Below are 14,211 nucleotides of genomic sequence, written 5' to 3'. Positions count from 1 at the left end.
TATTTGCTTCCCTTGAATTTGCCAAATCCAAAGTGTTCTTTGTTTTCATACTAATCTAAGGTTATCTCACAGAGAAGCCCATTTCTATTGCTGTTAGGGGAATGCTTCAGACAGAGTAGTTCGATCATGTCCCTTGAGTGGCTAGAATAGAATAGAATATTAAATTTTGGCCAAATGCCAAGCACTGGGATCTATGAGGTCATTCAGCGTTGAAAAGGAAACTGAGAGTAAAAAAGGTCTGAAAGGTGTACCAGGAAGAAACCTCGACATTGCACTATGAAATAATGGTTAGGAGAGGGTGGATAGCAAGGTGGAATAAAGAGAATATGAATGGAGGTACAGTAAAAGAAATGAAAGGAGTTGCAGCTAGAGGCCGAAGGGATGCTGAAAGAACCTCAAGTAATGCCTACAGTGCACTGCATGAGGTGCACTGATGGCACTTACCTCCTCTACAGGAATTGAGTGGCTAGAGGGATTCTCTATTTTAGATCTTAGTGCAGGGCATGTTGTAGTTAAGTGCTTTCAGCATTGTTTTATATACTTAAACTAAATTTTACAATTTAATTCATTTTTGTCAAGATCCATCTTTTCCAAGGCATACATGAACGTTGGCACTGGCATTCCCTTCTAGTACAGCTCCCATATTATCAACCAGCTACAACTTTTACTTAGGACTTAGTAAAGTTTGCCAATTGTTATGCCTCGACGTGAGGCCTTTTTAGCTTTTCTCTGAGACCGTCTCAAGACTTACTGCAAGGAAACGCCATAGGAAGTCGCTTCGTATATTCATTTTGTTACACCGATGGAAGTCCGCCTGGTGTGACTGCGGTATTTCCCATTCTCTTGGTGGACAGTCTATTTATTTGTCATTCTTATACTTCTTAGGTTAATGATCTTGTTGCAGGTAAATAAATGTTTGAAATGAAAAAAATTAATTTTGTGTCCCTTATTATCTTCAATACGTAATGACATAACCGATACATACAGTATATACAAGTTACAAAAATGTTCCTTACATCTAATAACTGGGATACTAATCACCATTGCTTAGAAAAAAAAGAAGTTAATAGCTACATCAATAAATAGAAAAGTCTTCGATGAAGATGAAAAGACGAGAAAGCAATGAATCTAGAAATAATTATATGCCTTGCGTTTGTGCTGTACTCTCGTTCGTCTTCTTGGGATGAAATTTTGTGAAATCTGACTCCTTGCACACAGCAGGAAACTGTTACATTACAGGTTAAAATCTTGTACTGTGCCAACCTATTAATTACTAAACAAGACCAGAAGATGTTTGTCATACATCATCTTTCACATTTTCTATATATATACAGACAAATATTAAACTATATGGACTGATAAACTGAGTGTGATGTGATACGTGCAACGAAAGCTGTAGAGAACTTGGACTTCGTCTTGTACTTCATAAAAGAGTAAGAAAAACTGGTATCTAGTTTTTTCGTCAACATCAAAAGAAGATTCGACGCAAATTGAAGGTCAGAAGGTTGCTGGAGGAAAAGGGTGCAATGCACGGAGCCGCCAAGCCTAGGTCACACCTGTTGGTAAGACGACAATGAGCAGATTAGCATTTTAGATTTACACAGAAGTCAGTTGAATACGCATCCCTGTGGCCCCAAAACATTGCATGCTAGAATACAATTATCGCGAAATGTTTCATATTTATCTGCCTACTGCATGGAAAACAAATTCTTTTATGGTAACAATTTACATCTTTATGAGATACTGTGTTGTATTTAAGAACACCAATATTATTATTATTATTCAGAAGACGAAACCTATTCATATGAAACAAGCCCACCAGAGGGCCATTGACTTGAAATTTAAGCTTCCAAAGAATATGGTGTTCATTAGGAAGAAGTAAGAGGAGGTAAAGGGAAATACAGAGAGAAACAGACGAGGAACTGCCTACCGTTTTCCTACAGGATGCCAAGGTCAAGGTCGAGGTTTCTTCTCAGTAGTAACCACCACAAGACTTCCAGACAGTCTGGTAGCTGGTTTTATTAAGGGTTCTAGTGCGAGTGACTGGTAGCCAGACTTCTGTGTTACTTGTAATCCACACTGGGACGCCAACTCCTGCAACCTGAAATGGAAGACATTATAGGCCTGAATTATGAACTTTGTGAACGGGTACCTAAGAATTTAGTTTTTCTTTTAACTTTCTGAAGTGTAAATATTTTGTACTTGCTAATTCTTCCATATTACTCAGACCTGAAGTTCTGGTCTGAAGATGTATGAAGAGCACTTTACTTTTTAATTACAGTTCCATTCAGAATTGTTATGTATCCTCACACTGGACGTAGCCACCGAAAATATTTCAACTGTCTCTGTATCAATTAAAAAAAACATTAAAATAGCTAAAATTCACTTACAGTTGTACTCCTTATATTGTACTGCGACGTCACGGTATTTGTCACATATTCCGTGGTTGTTGACAGACGAGTTATCGTGCGAGTGTGCCCTACAACAGTTGTGAAAACGGTCCGTATCTGAGTCTGGACTTGAGTGACGACTGACGTCTGGGTGAGAGTGTTCGTAATCGTTCTCGTTCTTTCAAAGACTTCGGTTTCGGTTAGGCTCTGCGTCAGTGGCACAATCCTCGCACTCGGCAGCGATTCTGTCTGATAGAAGAGGTGAGTGGTTGTACAGTATCCCGTTTCGTTAATTTCGGTGACAGTGATTGGAACGGTCTGAGTCACATACAGAGGCTTGACGAAGGGAACGGTGCTGACGACGTAGTTTTCGATCTGCTGAGGGACTGTGACGTATTCGGTCACATACTGGGTCATCACTGCTTCTTCCACTACGGGCACTGTGACGTCTGGGCAGACGGATAGCCCTCCTCCTACCCCTGTAACACCACCGTCGATAAGACTTACGAGGCCCCCTCCGACGCTACCTCCGCCACCGCTGATGACAACGCCGCCTGAGCCTATGGCCCCAAATCCACCAGAACTGCTGGAGTCGTCGCTGACACTGACCGAAGACCCAGTGCTTCCAACGATTGCAGTAATGCCGGCATCACCTGTACCACCGTTAGGAATCGATAGACCAACTTGACTTCCGGTGCTTACATCAATGATGCCCCCTTGACTTGCAACATTAGAACCAGTTACACCTAGGCCGCTTCCCTGACCGGTAGAAGTGAAACCAAAGTTGTTTCCTCCTGAAACAATGCCAGCATCGCCGCTTCCATGACTGGTGGAAGTGAAACCAAAGTTGTTTCCTCCTGAAACAATGCCAGCATCGCCGCTTCCATGACTGGTGGAAGTGAAACCAAAGTTGTTTCCTGTTGAAGCAATGCCAACATTGCCGCTTCCCTGACTGGTGGAAGTGAAACCGAAGTTGTTTCCTCCTGAAGCAACATTGCCACTTCCTTGACCGGTGGAAGAGAAGCCGAAGTTGTTCCCTCCTGAAGCAATGCCACCACTGGTGGAAACCGACCCAATACTCACAGTGCCTCCTATGCTACCTGTGCCTCCAAGGCTTATGCTGGCTGAACCCCCAGGCACACTGCCATGGGACGAGCCACCACTGCTCTGAGTCGGTGGTAAGTAACCGGACTGGCCCAGAAGTCCTCCTAAGACGTAATAATCTTTGAAGTTGCTGACGGGAGTAAAGCTAGAGGTCTTGAGGAGGTCTGACTTCGCAGATTCTACAATCTTCTTCTTGATCAGCAAGTCGAGTGTGCCCTTTGTCGGAGCTATGATCAGCACTAATGTCACCGTCGCTAGTGTAGCGAGCCTCATCTGGAATAAAAATATACAACAGTTTTAAACTTTCTTGCAATTCTTCAATATGTTAATGGCCTTGTAATATATATATATATATATATATATATATATATATATATATATATATATATATATATATATACAGTGTTAAAAATAATATATGTTATTGTATTCTTCACCTGTTTGATATTATTCATCTTTGATTATATATATATATATATATATATATATATATATATATATATATATATATATATATCATATATCATATATAAATATTATATATATATGTATATAAAATAGTCAAAGATGAATAATATCAAGCTGGTGAAGAATACAATAACATCATTTTTTTAACAAACAATGAAGCTAACATTAACATGAGTAAAGAGCAGAGCTGACAAAATTATTATATTAATAAATGAGGACCTGGACTTAGGACCAGGGAGCGTCCTGAGACCTTTGCGAGCTCAAATTCACCACTCCACAAATTATATTACAAATGTCAGCCTCTGCATTAATAAGTGGTGAGCGAGAAGATATGGTAAAAACTGGGACAATAATGGCTGCAAGAGGGTCAAAAGGATGTATACATTTGCCCCTCCACCATCATGCAATCTGTGGTGATATCTATCAAGATTAAATTAATATGTCATAGTAGAGTTACAATCGTTATTTTTATAAGGCAATTAGAAATCAACAAGTATTATTTTCCATAGGAAACATTAGTTTATATGTTTATACGCCACATTTAAATATCTTACCATGACTTTATACATTATATATCTACAGTATATCTATATATATATATATATATATATATATATATATATATATATATATATATATATTATATATATATATGTGTGTGTGTGTGTGAGAGAGAGAGAGTTTACATATTTGTGTACGTAGGCATCGAAGAATTCGTAATAATGTGTTGGTTTAATACTAATAAGATAATTAATAATTACTGAAAGGCATACAGTGCATTATACAAAACATCGTTTTCCCAGAGAGAGAGAGAGAGAACCTGACCCGTGAACGTAGCTATTGTGTTCCTATGTTATTTTGTGAATAGAATAGAATTCAATACAGAATTTAGGCCAAAGGCCAAGCGCTGGGACCTATGAGGTCATTCAGCGCTGAAAGGAAACTGACAGCAAAAGGTTTGAAAGGTGTAACAGGAAGAAAACCTCGTAGTTGCGCTAGGAATCATATGTTAGGAGAGGGTGGAAAATAAGATGGAAGAAAGAGAATATGAACAGAGGTACAGTCAAAGGAATGAAAGGGGTTGCGGTTGCAGCTAGGGGCCGAAGGGACGCTGCAAAGAACCTTAAGCAGTGCCTACAGTGCACCGCATGAAAAATAAAACAGTAAAAATTAAAGTAACAGTTTACAAACTGGCACTCGTGGTCTGAGAAAATGTTTCTCTCACAGCATCCACGCCAGGGCTATGAAATTCCAAACTTATTTCTTATAAAACCTTTAAATTTTTCAGAATGTGAAAAATTCGTGTATCTATCAACTTTAATTTCAAGTTGGCCTTCACCAAAAAGCTAGATTGTATTTAACACAACAGAACGTTTACTTCCGTTTTCCTTTGTGTTTGTAAACTTATAAATTATATATATATATATATATATATATATATATATATATATATATATATATATATATATATATATATATATATATATATATATATACATTGTGCAAATATGTACTGTACACATACCGTTTGTGTCTATACCTAAGTAAGGCTCAAAAATGCCACGTATCAAACACAGACACTTACCTTGCCTAGTACAAAGTGCAGAGGTTGATTTGACTCCAAGGAAAGACTGGTGACCTCTGCGCCTCCAGGTGGCAAACGAGGTGAATTTGTAGGGCCAGAAGGGGCGAGTATCCTCCTGGCTCCGCCTTTACGTCAAGAGTTGCCAGATTTCATTTTCCCTTCTTTTATCTGTCTTAATTTCGGTTTTGGATCAGTCAGTATAACGACTTTCGTCTAATCCAAAAAATGCTGCGGAATCAAATCGAGATATTATCGAATCATTGTCACGAAATTCGTCGCTGAGTGAAAACGAATTTTCATTTCGTTAGTTGGTCCCTTTTCCCGATCACTTTTACTTAACGATTCCCGAATCTCGAGGAACCGACCGCGAGAGGAGTAAAAGTGAGGTAATGGTTAGGCCCATCTTCATAACTGATAAATGGTCTCCCGAAGGGCCAAGCAGGCCTTAGGCTATATAGCCTCAATGTTCTTCAAGCGAACTTGAGTTATGCGATCTTGTTTACTCCTTCAATTCAAATATACTGTAATATGGTTATGGTTGACTTGGCAGTATATATATATATATATATATATATATATATATATATATATATATATATATATATATATATATATATATATATATATATATATATATTATATATATATATATATATATATATACATATACATATACATATACATATACATATATATATATATATATATATATATATATATATATATATATATATATATATATATATATATATATATATATATATATATATATATATATATATATATATATATATATAATGTTCACCGTTAAAAGACCACACAAAAATGAGCTCTTAATTCTCGTAAATAATTTAAAGGTTTGTTTCATTTTCCTTCTCAGTTTCGGGATTTCACTTTCAGTAGAAAATACATGAAAAATATTAAGAAATACTGAAGTTAGCTGTTCATTCCTTTTGGCTATCTAACACATATTCACACGCACTAACACACGCTTACTCTATTATATGTGTATCTGAAACAGTCACAGTGCTTTGGCTTAACCTCACCCAACCCAACGTGAGTGAGTTCCATTCACCTCACTGGAAGTTGGAGTTCCTTCATTTGGTTTTCATTTCGGAGTTAAGACTTCTTAGCAGTGACATGAGTATCTAAACGACAAGTTAAGAGGTCATTGTGGCTCTCTCAAACACACAGACACAAAGGCCTACTGTACATACATACATCATAAAGGATCTCTATGAAACACACGAACACATAGGCCTACATACATAAATACATCATTGAGGCTTTCTCAAACACACAGACACAGTGCATACACACATATATAAATCACATGTGGTTCTCTCAAACGCAGATATACATACAGTACATACATATACACAACACTGTGGCTCTCTCAAACAGACACATAAGCCTGTTTATATACATGCATACATACATATCTACACGATTATAATCACTCTGACATGTGATTTATATACCTCTCAGTACCAAAAGGAAAATTAAAGACTGGACGTAAGCTCTGATCGGATTCGGCCACCCCTTGGCGCCCTCCAGGTGTGAATGTTTCGTTTCCAACGGTCTTTGTTTGTTCGTATTGTCCCCGTAGCATATGTATTGTGAACTTCTGCTGCTATGTATCATTCCTTCGACAATGGCTTAGAAATAAATCAGAAACTCGTCGGGATTCACACTTAAGTCTTTAGTTTTCCTTGTAGTAATGAGATATACATACATATTTATGAGCGAATGTCATGGGAGTCGATTAAATAGTAAAAATGGAACCATCAATGTTAATACGGATGGTGGAAGAACAGTAGAGATTGATTTATATAAGTATACTAAATCGGGAGTAACCAAAATGGATGATGGTAGAATGAAAGAGGCGAGTCACAAAATAAATGAAGCATGAGGTAGCGGGGTATATGCAAAGGTTAGGAAGAGACCTGGGCTGTCTACAGAAGCCGAGGTGGAAAAGTGTGCAGGGAGTGTCGAGCAAATTTTCCTTAATAAAAAAAGGAAAAGAGAAAAAGATTGAGACGATGAGGAGGCAAGTTAGACCTAGGGAGGAAGGCCCTTTGTGTCCAGGATCAAAGGCAGATCTTCTGAGTAGATGTAGAAAGCGACTGTTCCAGAAAATTCCACACCATTTCTCACAACATCAGCAGTTACATTAGATGCCAATGACTGCATGCTGTGCTGTTATTTCAGATGGAGCCACCCCATTTCAAGGGAAGAGGCTTAATTTCCACACACACACACACACATATATATTAACATATTTATACATATACGAAATGACGTAGTATTTCTAAAGAATGTTCTAATCTTCCTTTCACGCGATACAATTCTCATCATTACCGAGCGATGACCGTGGCGATTACAAGACTTACCCAAGTCCGCAGTTTCCATCACTTCTAGCAGAGGTGAATTATTAGACTAAAAGTACTTCACAACTTCTGTAAAGTTTCTTCATTACATTAGCACTGATGGTTTTCCAAGTGATTTATTAAATAACCATTTCTTCAGTTCTATTATTGTTATTGATCTTATGAAGCCGGAGGTTCTGTAAAAGAAAACGAACTACCAAAATCTTCCGTTGGCAAGACACTTCGCTGACCTGCGTTCCACGCACATTTATTTTTCCGCGGAGGGACAAATCCTCGGCAGCCCACTTCCCTGATCGATTTATCAGGGACCGTTAGGAAAGATTCCTCGCTCAAATTGTTCCTGGTTGGACTCTTAGGTTATAGGTCAACCTGCCTAGGGCTATCAGAGGTCAAAACGGAGCCAGGTTACAAAGAAATTCGTTGTTTGGTTTGAATTCTCTTTCGTTGGTTCACGTAACAGTTACTGAAAGGTTTAAATGCGCTTGAAAATGTGAATGTTACCGAGGAATATTGCTAATGTTTATGTGGAATGCGGAACTCACTGTGCCTTGTTTATTGTCATCGTCATATTGTCCCGTATGAGCCTTAACCGTAGGGATAATAAGATCGAGAATGTTATGCGCCCATTTCGAAGGCCTAAACTAAATTTCAGTCTGTCTGGTCATGTCTGTATCTAAGAATCTGTCAGATAACAGTGCTAAACACACCAAGAGAGAGAGAGAGAGAGAGAGGGAGGGAGAGAGAATCTTGTTCCTTCATTCCTAACGTTTGGTTCAGCATTGTTTATAAGAACATGTAAGTTTGTAGCTGAAACAATTAATCGGAGCAAAACAGATACACACACGCACACACACACACACACACACACACACACACACACACACACACACATATATATATATATATATATATATATATATATATATATATATATATATATATATATATATATATATATGTGCGTGTGTATTAATGATTTTTTTGTCACATACATGTGACCTTTCATTTTCATATCACAAATATCGTTTAATATCGAATTTGCTATGCATCGAAAATCACTTACACCCAAGGGGAATATAAATGACAAGTGCATCTGCCTCTCCCAGGATTCGAACAAGGGCCTTTGGCTTAGCTACAACGATCAACAGTCGACTTTGATCACTTGGCTGTCAAATATAAATCCCCTTGGATGTAAGTTATTCCCAAAGTATAGTGAATTCGATATCAAATTATATTTGTAGATTTATATATATGACCTTCCTAGCACTGCTGTTGTGCACAGACCAATAGGAAGCCTTCTTCTCCCTCTCCCGGTCAAAGTCATACGGCTAAGCTTGGGGAAGTATGCATATGTAACAACAAAAATACTCAGGCCACTAGGGTAAAGACGCACAACCTTCCCACCATGTTAATCCTCTTACATACTTTAGCACCATATTATCTCTCTACAGGGTGTCATTGGGAAATAATGCATGAACAGTAATCTTCGCATCACTGTTAAGTTTTAGACACTGTTTGATGGTCAAGTAGGCGTAAAAATATTCTCCAAATTGCGACAAACGAATAGGCTATAAGTTACGGGCGACTGAAATTGCAGAGTTCTTCACATTAATATATTCGGTTACTGCCTTGTCAGCGCACATTCTCTCATATACTTTATAACTATACTGCCTTTCTACAGGGTATCATCGTATAAAGGAATAATGCATATAGAATAAGCTTCACTTTGGGGAATAATGCATGAACTGTAAGCTTTGCTTTACTATAGTGTTTTGGGCATTAATTAAAGGTCATGTAGGAGTAATCATACCCTCCAAATTGTGACAAACGTATAGGCTATAAGTTATGGACGATTGAAATGATGAAGTTCGTCACATTAATATATTTTGTACATATATTTTGATACTTAATAAGAATGCAATATTTTAAAAACCAAAGTAACTTTTTCATAATTGAAGAAAATAAAAAATTTAGTATAAAAAATATATTGAAAGTAAATTTTAACAGCTTCACAATACTCTTACTATTCTTATTACTGCTCATAACAAAAAATTATATTCTTGCTGACAGTTCTCACTCTAAACTAAATGAAATGATGCTAAAGAGGTTAAATACGATGACAAATTTAATGCTTCAGTGAAGTTGATAGGATGTGTCACTAAGAAAGCTCCCTGATTTCCAATTTCTAAAAACCTAGAAAAATTAATGGACTATTTCAGGTTGAACCGATTAAGAAAACGGACATTTTTAAAGTAATAGAAAATGATTCCTTCCTTTTTTATGGCTGACTATTGAAAACAACACAAATTATAAAAGTTTCTTCAAACAACATTATCCAATGAACTAACAATGTCGCAGCCTGCTTAAAATCAGCCTATTTCTGCGAGGATGCACCCTAACGTAACCTTCCCTTAGTCTAACCCAAGGTAAACTTTGATCTAACCACCCCAGGCTGTCGTGACCTGACCTGGCCGGCGGGACCTGGGTTTCACCCCTCCCGCGACCCAAATGAAGCGCATTGTCCCCCACCCCCCGACCCAAATGAAGCGCATTGTAGAACGTGTGCTTAACACTTCAGCAGAATTAGGCTACTCATCTTTAAGCCAAAAATCCACTGTTAAATAAATCGAAACAGATTCCCATTGAAATAGTAGCCTACCAACAGTTAGCCAGAATAGGCAAACCAAAGTACAAAAAAACTATCTGGATAACTACGTAGCAAGGATTATCTGTAGTTATAAAGCATTCAATAAAGTTATCCTCAGACTGGACTAACTCAAAATATTCAGCGCAAGAAGGGATAGATAACTGCTGCAAATACAGCTATCTGAACAAATTATTTACACCACAGGTTCTTATCTAAACATACATGTAAAATAAAGATACAATTAAAAGAGTATTTGTGAAAATAAGTATTGCTTCTGTAATTCCTTTAAAATAAAAAAATCAAGGCCTACATTAATTTCAACTGGTAGTATGGTGTATACGCCATACATGATAGAACTATATACCTAACATGCATATGAACTTGAAATTTGCACTTTTTAGCGAGGATAATGCCTCCTGTATGACATTCTAATTTCAATTTTAGTCATGTAGCCTACGAACAGACCTAGTTTGAATGAACACACACTGCATGATACAAGATTTGATGATGGTGTAATTCCAACAGCTACACTCTCAAAATGCAGTATAGGTGTATTTATGTGTATAGGTGTATTTATGTATTTTGTCCATTATCATGAATTCTCAACTAGTTCTCAGTTAATAATGAATAGCATGTTTCTCTACACCCTGCATATATTAAATATAGCTGCCAAGATTCTCTGTAGACTATGAATATAAGTAATTTTTTAAACAAAACTTTTGAAAACTTAGGGCACATAAGGCCCGTGATTCAAATGTAACGAAAATGTGAACGATATGGTTAATATGACAATGAGGGCATTTAGAACGGATACAGAGCGCGATAGGCTACTTTATTGTACACATACAGACTAGTATACCGACATCGGAACAAGCAATCTGACCTAGGATTCAATTTAAAGACTGTCAGAGGCCTAACTCTACCTAACCAACCAAACTTACTAGAAGCATCCTTAAGGTGATATCACGAGGGCATGTTTTCCGCCATACTTTTCTATCATCTTGCCACCAAACTTGATATCAAGTAATATAAGAATAATTTTTCATAGGTGTCCACAAATAATGGATACTGGGTACGTTAGCTGGAGTAATGGCGCACAAGTGAGCTCAGCTTTTAGACAGCTTAATTTCTGTAACAAATTAAAGCAAACGTGTTCTTGTTACACTGCCTCAAGCTGGGACTACACCCTATTGACCCTTAGCACTTAAGACAGGGGCTACACACCGGGACCTTTACCCAAACGCATACATTTCCTGAATGTTCGCTAAAATGATCTTACACAAACTCAGTCTGCTTACCTCAGTAATTCTACAGTAAGGCTCCGCGGGGCGCCATGTTTAGTACCTGCACTTCTGAGATGAATATAAAAACATAAACAAAAGACAGTAAATTTCTTAAATTATCTCGGTAATTTTTTCATATGATCTCACCTTTCTGCATTATATACTCTTTTCGATGTTCAGTAAAAAGTAAAATAATAAATATCTCCATGCGGAGTCTTTCAAAAGAGTTACCTGTACTCTACAGTCGGCCCGATCCAAGGAATTTCCTTGTCAAAGATGTGTTCCTGATCATTTGTGGTAGGCCGCTGGAGAAAGTTTTTATTTGGGTACCAGAACCTATATAAATTGGCTTTGTGAGTACTGAGATCCTCTCGTGTGCTAGTAACTGGAGTACTGTGGCTTCAAGGCTACTTAACGACCATAAAAATAACATAAATCTCTCATTGAATGGTAGTAGTATACCTCAATCCATCCGTGTATATATATATATATATATATATATATATATATATATATATATATATATATATATATATATATATATATATATATATATATATATATACAGTATATAATGTGCAGGTGTCTTAAATAGTGGAGAACTGCAGAGTTATTTGCAAGAACTAAAGAATGGGCATTTGCGCATTTCTGGTGGGACTTTGGTATTCCAGTGAATGCCAGGGTAATGAGAGCCTGTTTGTCTAACGTAACTTTTACACATTCTTTGCAAATGAGACTGCAAAATTCTGCCAACAAATCCCCTTATCTTAGTGCTGCTAAAGGTAGTTCCGACTGTCTTTAGTGGTTGAAAAAAAGGGATTTTTTCCCTGCAAGATGTTTTCAGGCCTCTTTAAACCCCTCTTCATTCGGTCTCACTATTTTATCGTTTAAGCTGGGGTGACTTGTTAATGATCTTACGAATTTTGAAATTTGGGTATAATCGTTGAGATTGGCACTGAGTGGTGATTTCAAATGCAGAGACGTCATACTTATTTTGCTTCATGGGCACCTGATTGGCTTACGTCCGAGTTGTCGGGTAAACCGAAATCCAGCTGCAAAGGTCTGCGTGAATTTAGTCTAGCTCCTAGACCCAGGTATAGTCTCACTTGTTTGAGCTCACACCAGTCTTCCTCATCGACCTTCTTTGTAAAAAAACTTACTATGCAATGTTATGGCAATATAACCCTTGCTGTTACGTTCACCCTCATGAAAGGGAACTCTTCTCTAAACCCTCTCTTCGGGGCCTTCTCTTAAGTATTCACATATACCGTACAGACTGGTCAGCCACACTAACTACTGCCTCTCACATTTAATTCCATCAAATTTCAGAATGGAATGGAATGGAATGGAATGAAATATAAAATCTAGGTCAATGACCAAGCGCTGGGATATGTGTCATCCAGAGCTGAAAGGGAAATTGAGAGTAAAAATGTTTTAAAGGTATACCAGGAGGAAACCTGCTGTTGTACTGTGAAACAATTGTTAGGAGAGGATGGAAAGTATGATAGAAGGGAATATGAAACGAGGTACAGTAAAAGGAGTGAAAGGGGTTGCAGTTGGAGACTGAAGAGATGCTGCAAAGAACCTTAAGTAATGGCCTACATTGCAGTGTGAGGTGCTCTGATGGAGCTACTCCCTTCCACGGATATCAACTTTCGGTGCCTTCCCATATTCGAACCACTTAATTAATCTCTCTCAAACATAATTTCCATTGGATTCTAAATTATACATTTATATTTTACCTTCTATTCTTCCAGCATTTATATCTACCTCTGATTTACTAATCACATTCAGCAATTATAAATATAGTCTTTTGTCTCCAGATTCATCCTTTTCTCTTCCACATATAGTTGCATATTTTCAGCCCTAAAAATTTTGCAAACAAATGCACTTATCCGTTAAGACAGCATCACTTCTACCACAGGTGTATTCTTTTTTCCCAGCTGTCCTACTGTCAAACCAGAATTTAGTTAAATGATTTCAAATGTTGCCACTCTTACCCACTGTCATTCTTTAAACCAAACAGGTCTGTAAACAGTGTAGATGTCATAGACACTTTGCCACAGCTTTACATTGTGTCAGGAAAGTTAGTAACTTTACACTAATTAGCTGTATACCCAACTGTGACATCTCAAAATGGAAGGCTCCCCACTACATCAGTGTGTGTTCAGGTCCGAGGAGTGACGTTCAAGTCTACCAATATTTTAATATGAGGAAGAAAATCACACTACTAGGCAGAACTTTGATCATGGAGTACAATGTTTGGGAAGGGAAAACACAGAATTTGAAACTGCTATTTTTTGAGAAAACAAAAGAAAATGACACACTTTGATGAAGTTGTTCT

The 14,211-nt window shown here is 37.4% G+C and overlaps 1 protein-coding gene across 1 annotated transcript; it reads right to left on the bottom strand.

The window, feature by feature from the left end:
• Positions 1 to 931: 931 nt before the first annotated feature.
• LOC136841832 (uncharacterized) lies at positions 932 to 11,932 on the bottom strand. The gene is made up of 5 exons (XM_067109202.1): positions 11,883 to 11,932; positions 5,548 to 5,775; positions 2,391 to 3,767; positions 1,931 to 2,101; positions 932 to 1,556 (listed from the first exon to the last, which is right to left on the bottom strand). Exons 3-4 carry the CDS (start codon positions 3,765 to 3,767, stop codon positions 1,973 to 1,975), a joined length of 1,506 nt encoding a protein of 501 aa, XP_066965303.1. The 5' UTR covers positions 5,548 to 5,775; positions 11,883 to 11,932; the 3' UTR covers positions 932 to 1,556; positions 1,931 to 1,972.
• Between the last annotated feature and the right edge of the window lie 2,279 nt (positions 11,933 to 14,211).

Source organism: Macrobrachium rosenbergii, chromosome 9 (genome assembly GCF_040412425.1).
Source record: "Macrobrachium rosenbergii isolate ZJJX-2024 chromosome 9, ASM4041242v1, whole genome shotgun sequence".
In the NCBI taxonomy this organism is placed as follows: Eukaryota; Metazoa; Arthropoda; class Malacostraca; order Decapoda; family Palaemonidae; genus Macrobrachium; species Macrobrachium rosenbergii.
Note: the sequence above shows the minus strand (reverse complement) of the source record. Positions and strands in the feature narration are given on the sequence as shown.

Bases quoted from the DNA above. Each gene is read 5' to 3' on its own strand.
- LOC136841832 (XM_067109202.1), bottom strand. From the start codon at position 3,767: ATGAGGCTCGCTACACTAGCGACGGTGACATTAGTGCTGATCATAGCT. The intron at 2,102-2,390 runs GTAAGTGAATTT...CTTCCATTTCAG, and splicing joins ACAATATAAGGAGTACAACT to GTTGCAGGAGTTGGCGTCCC.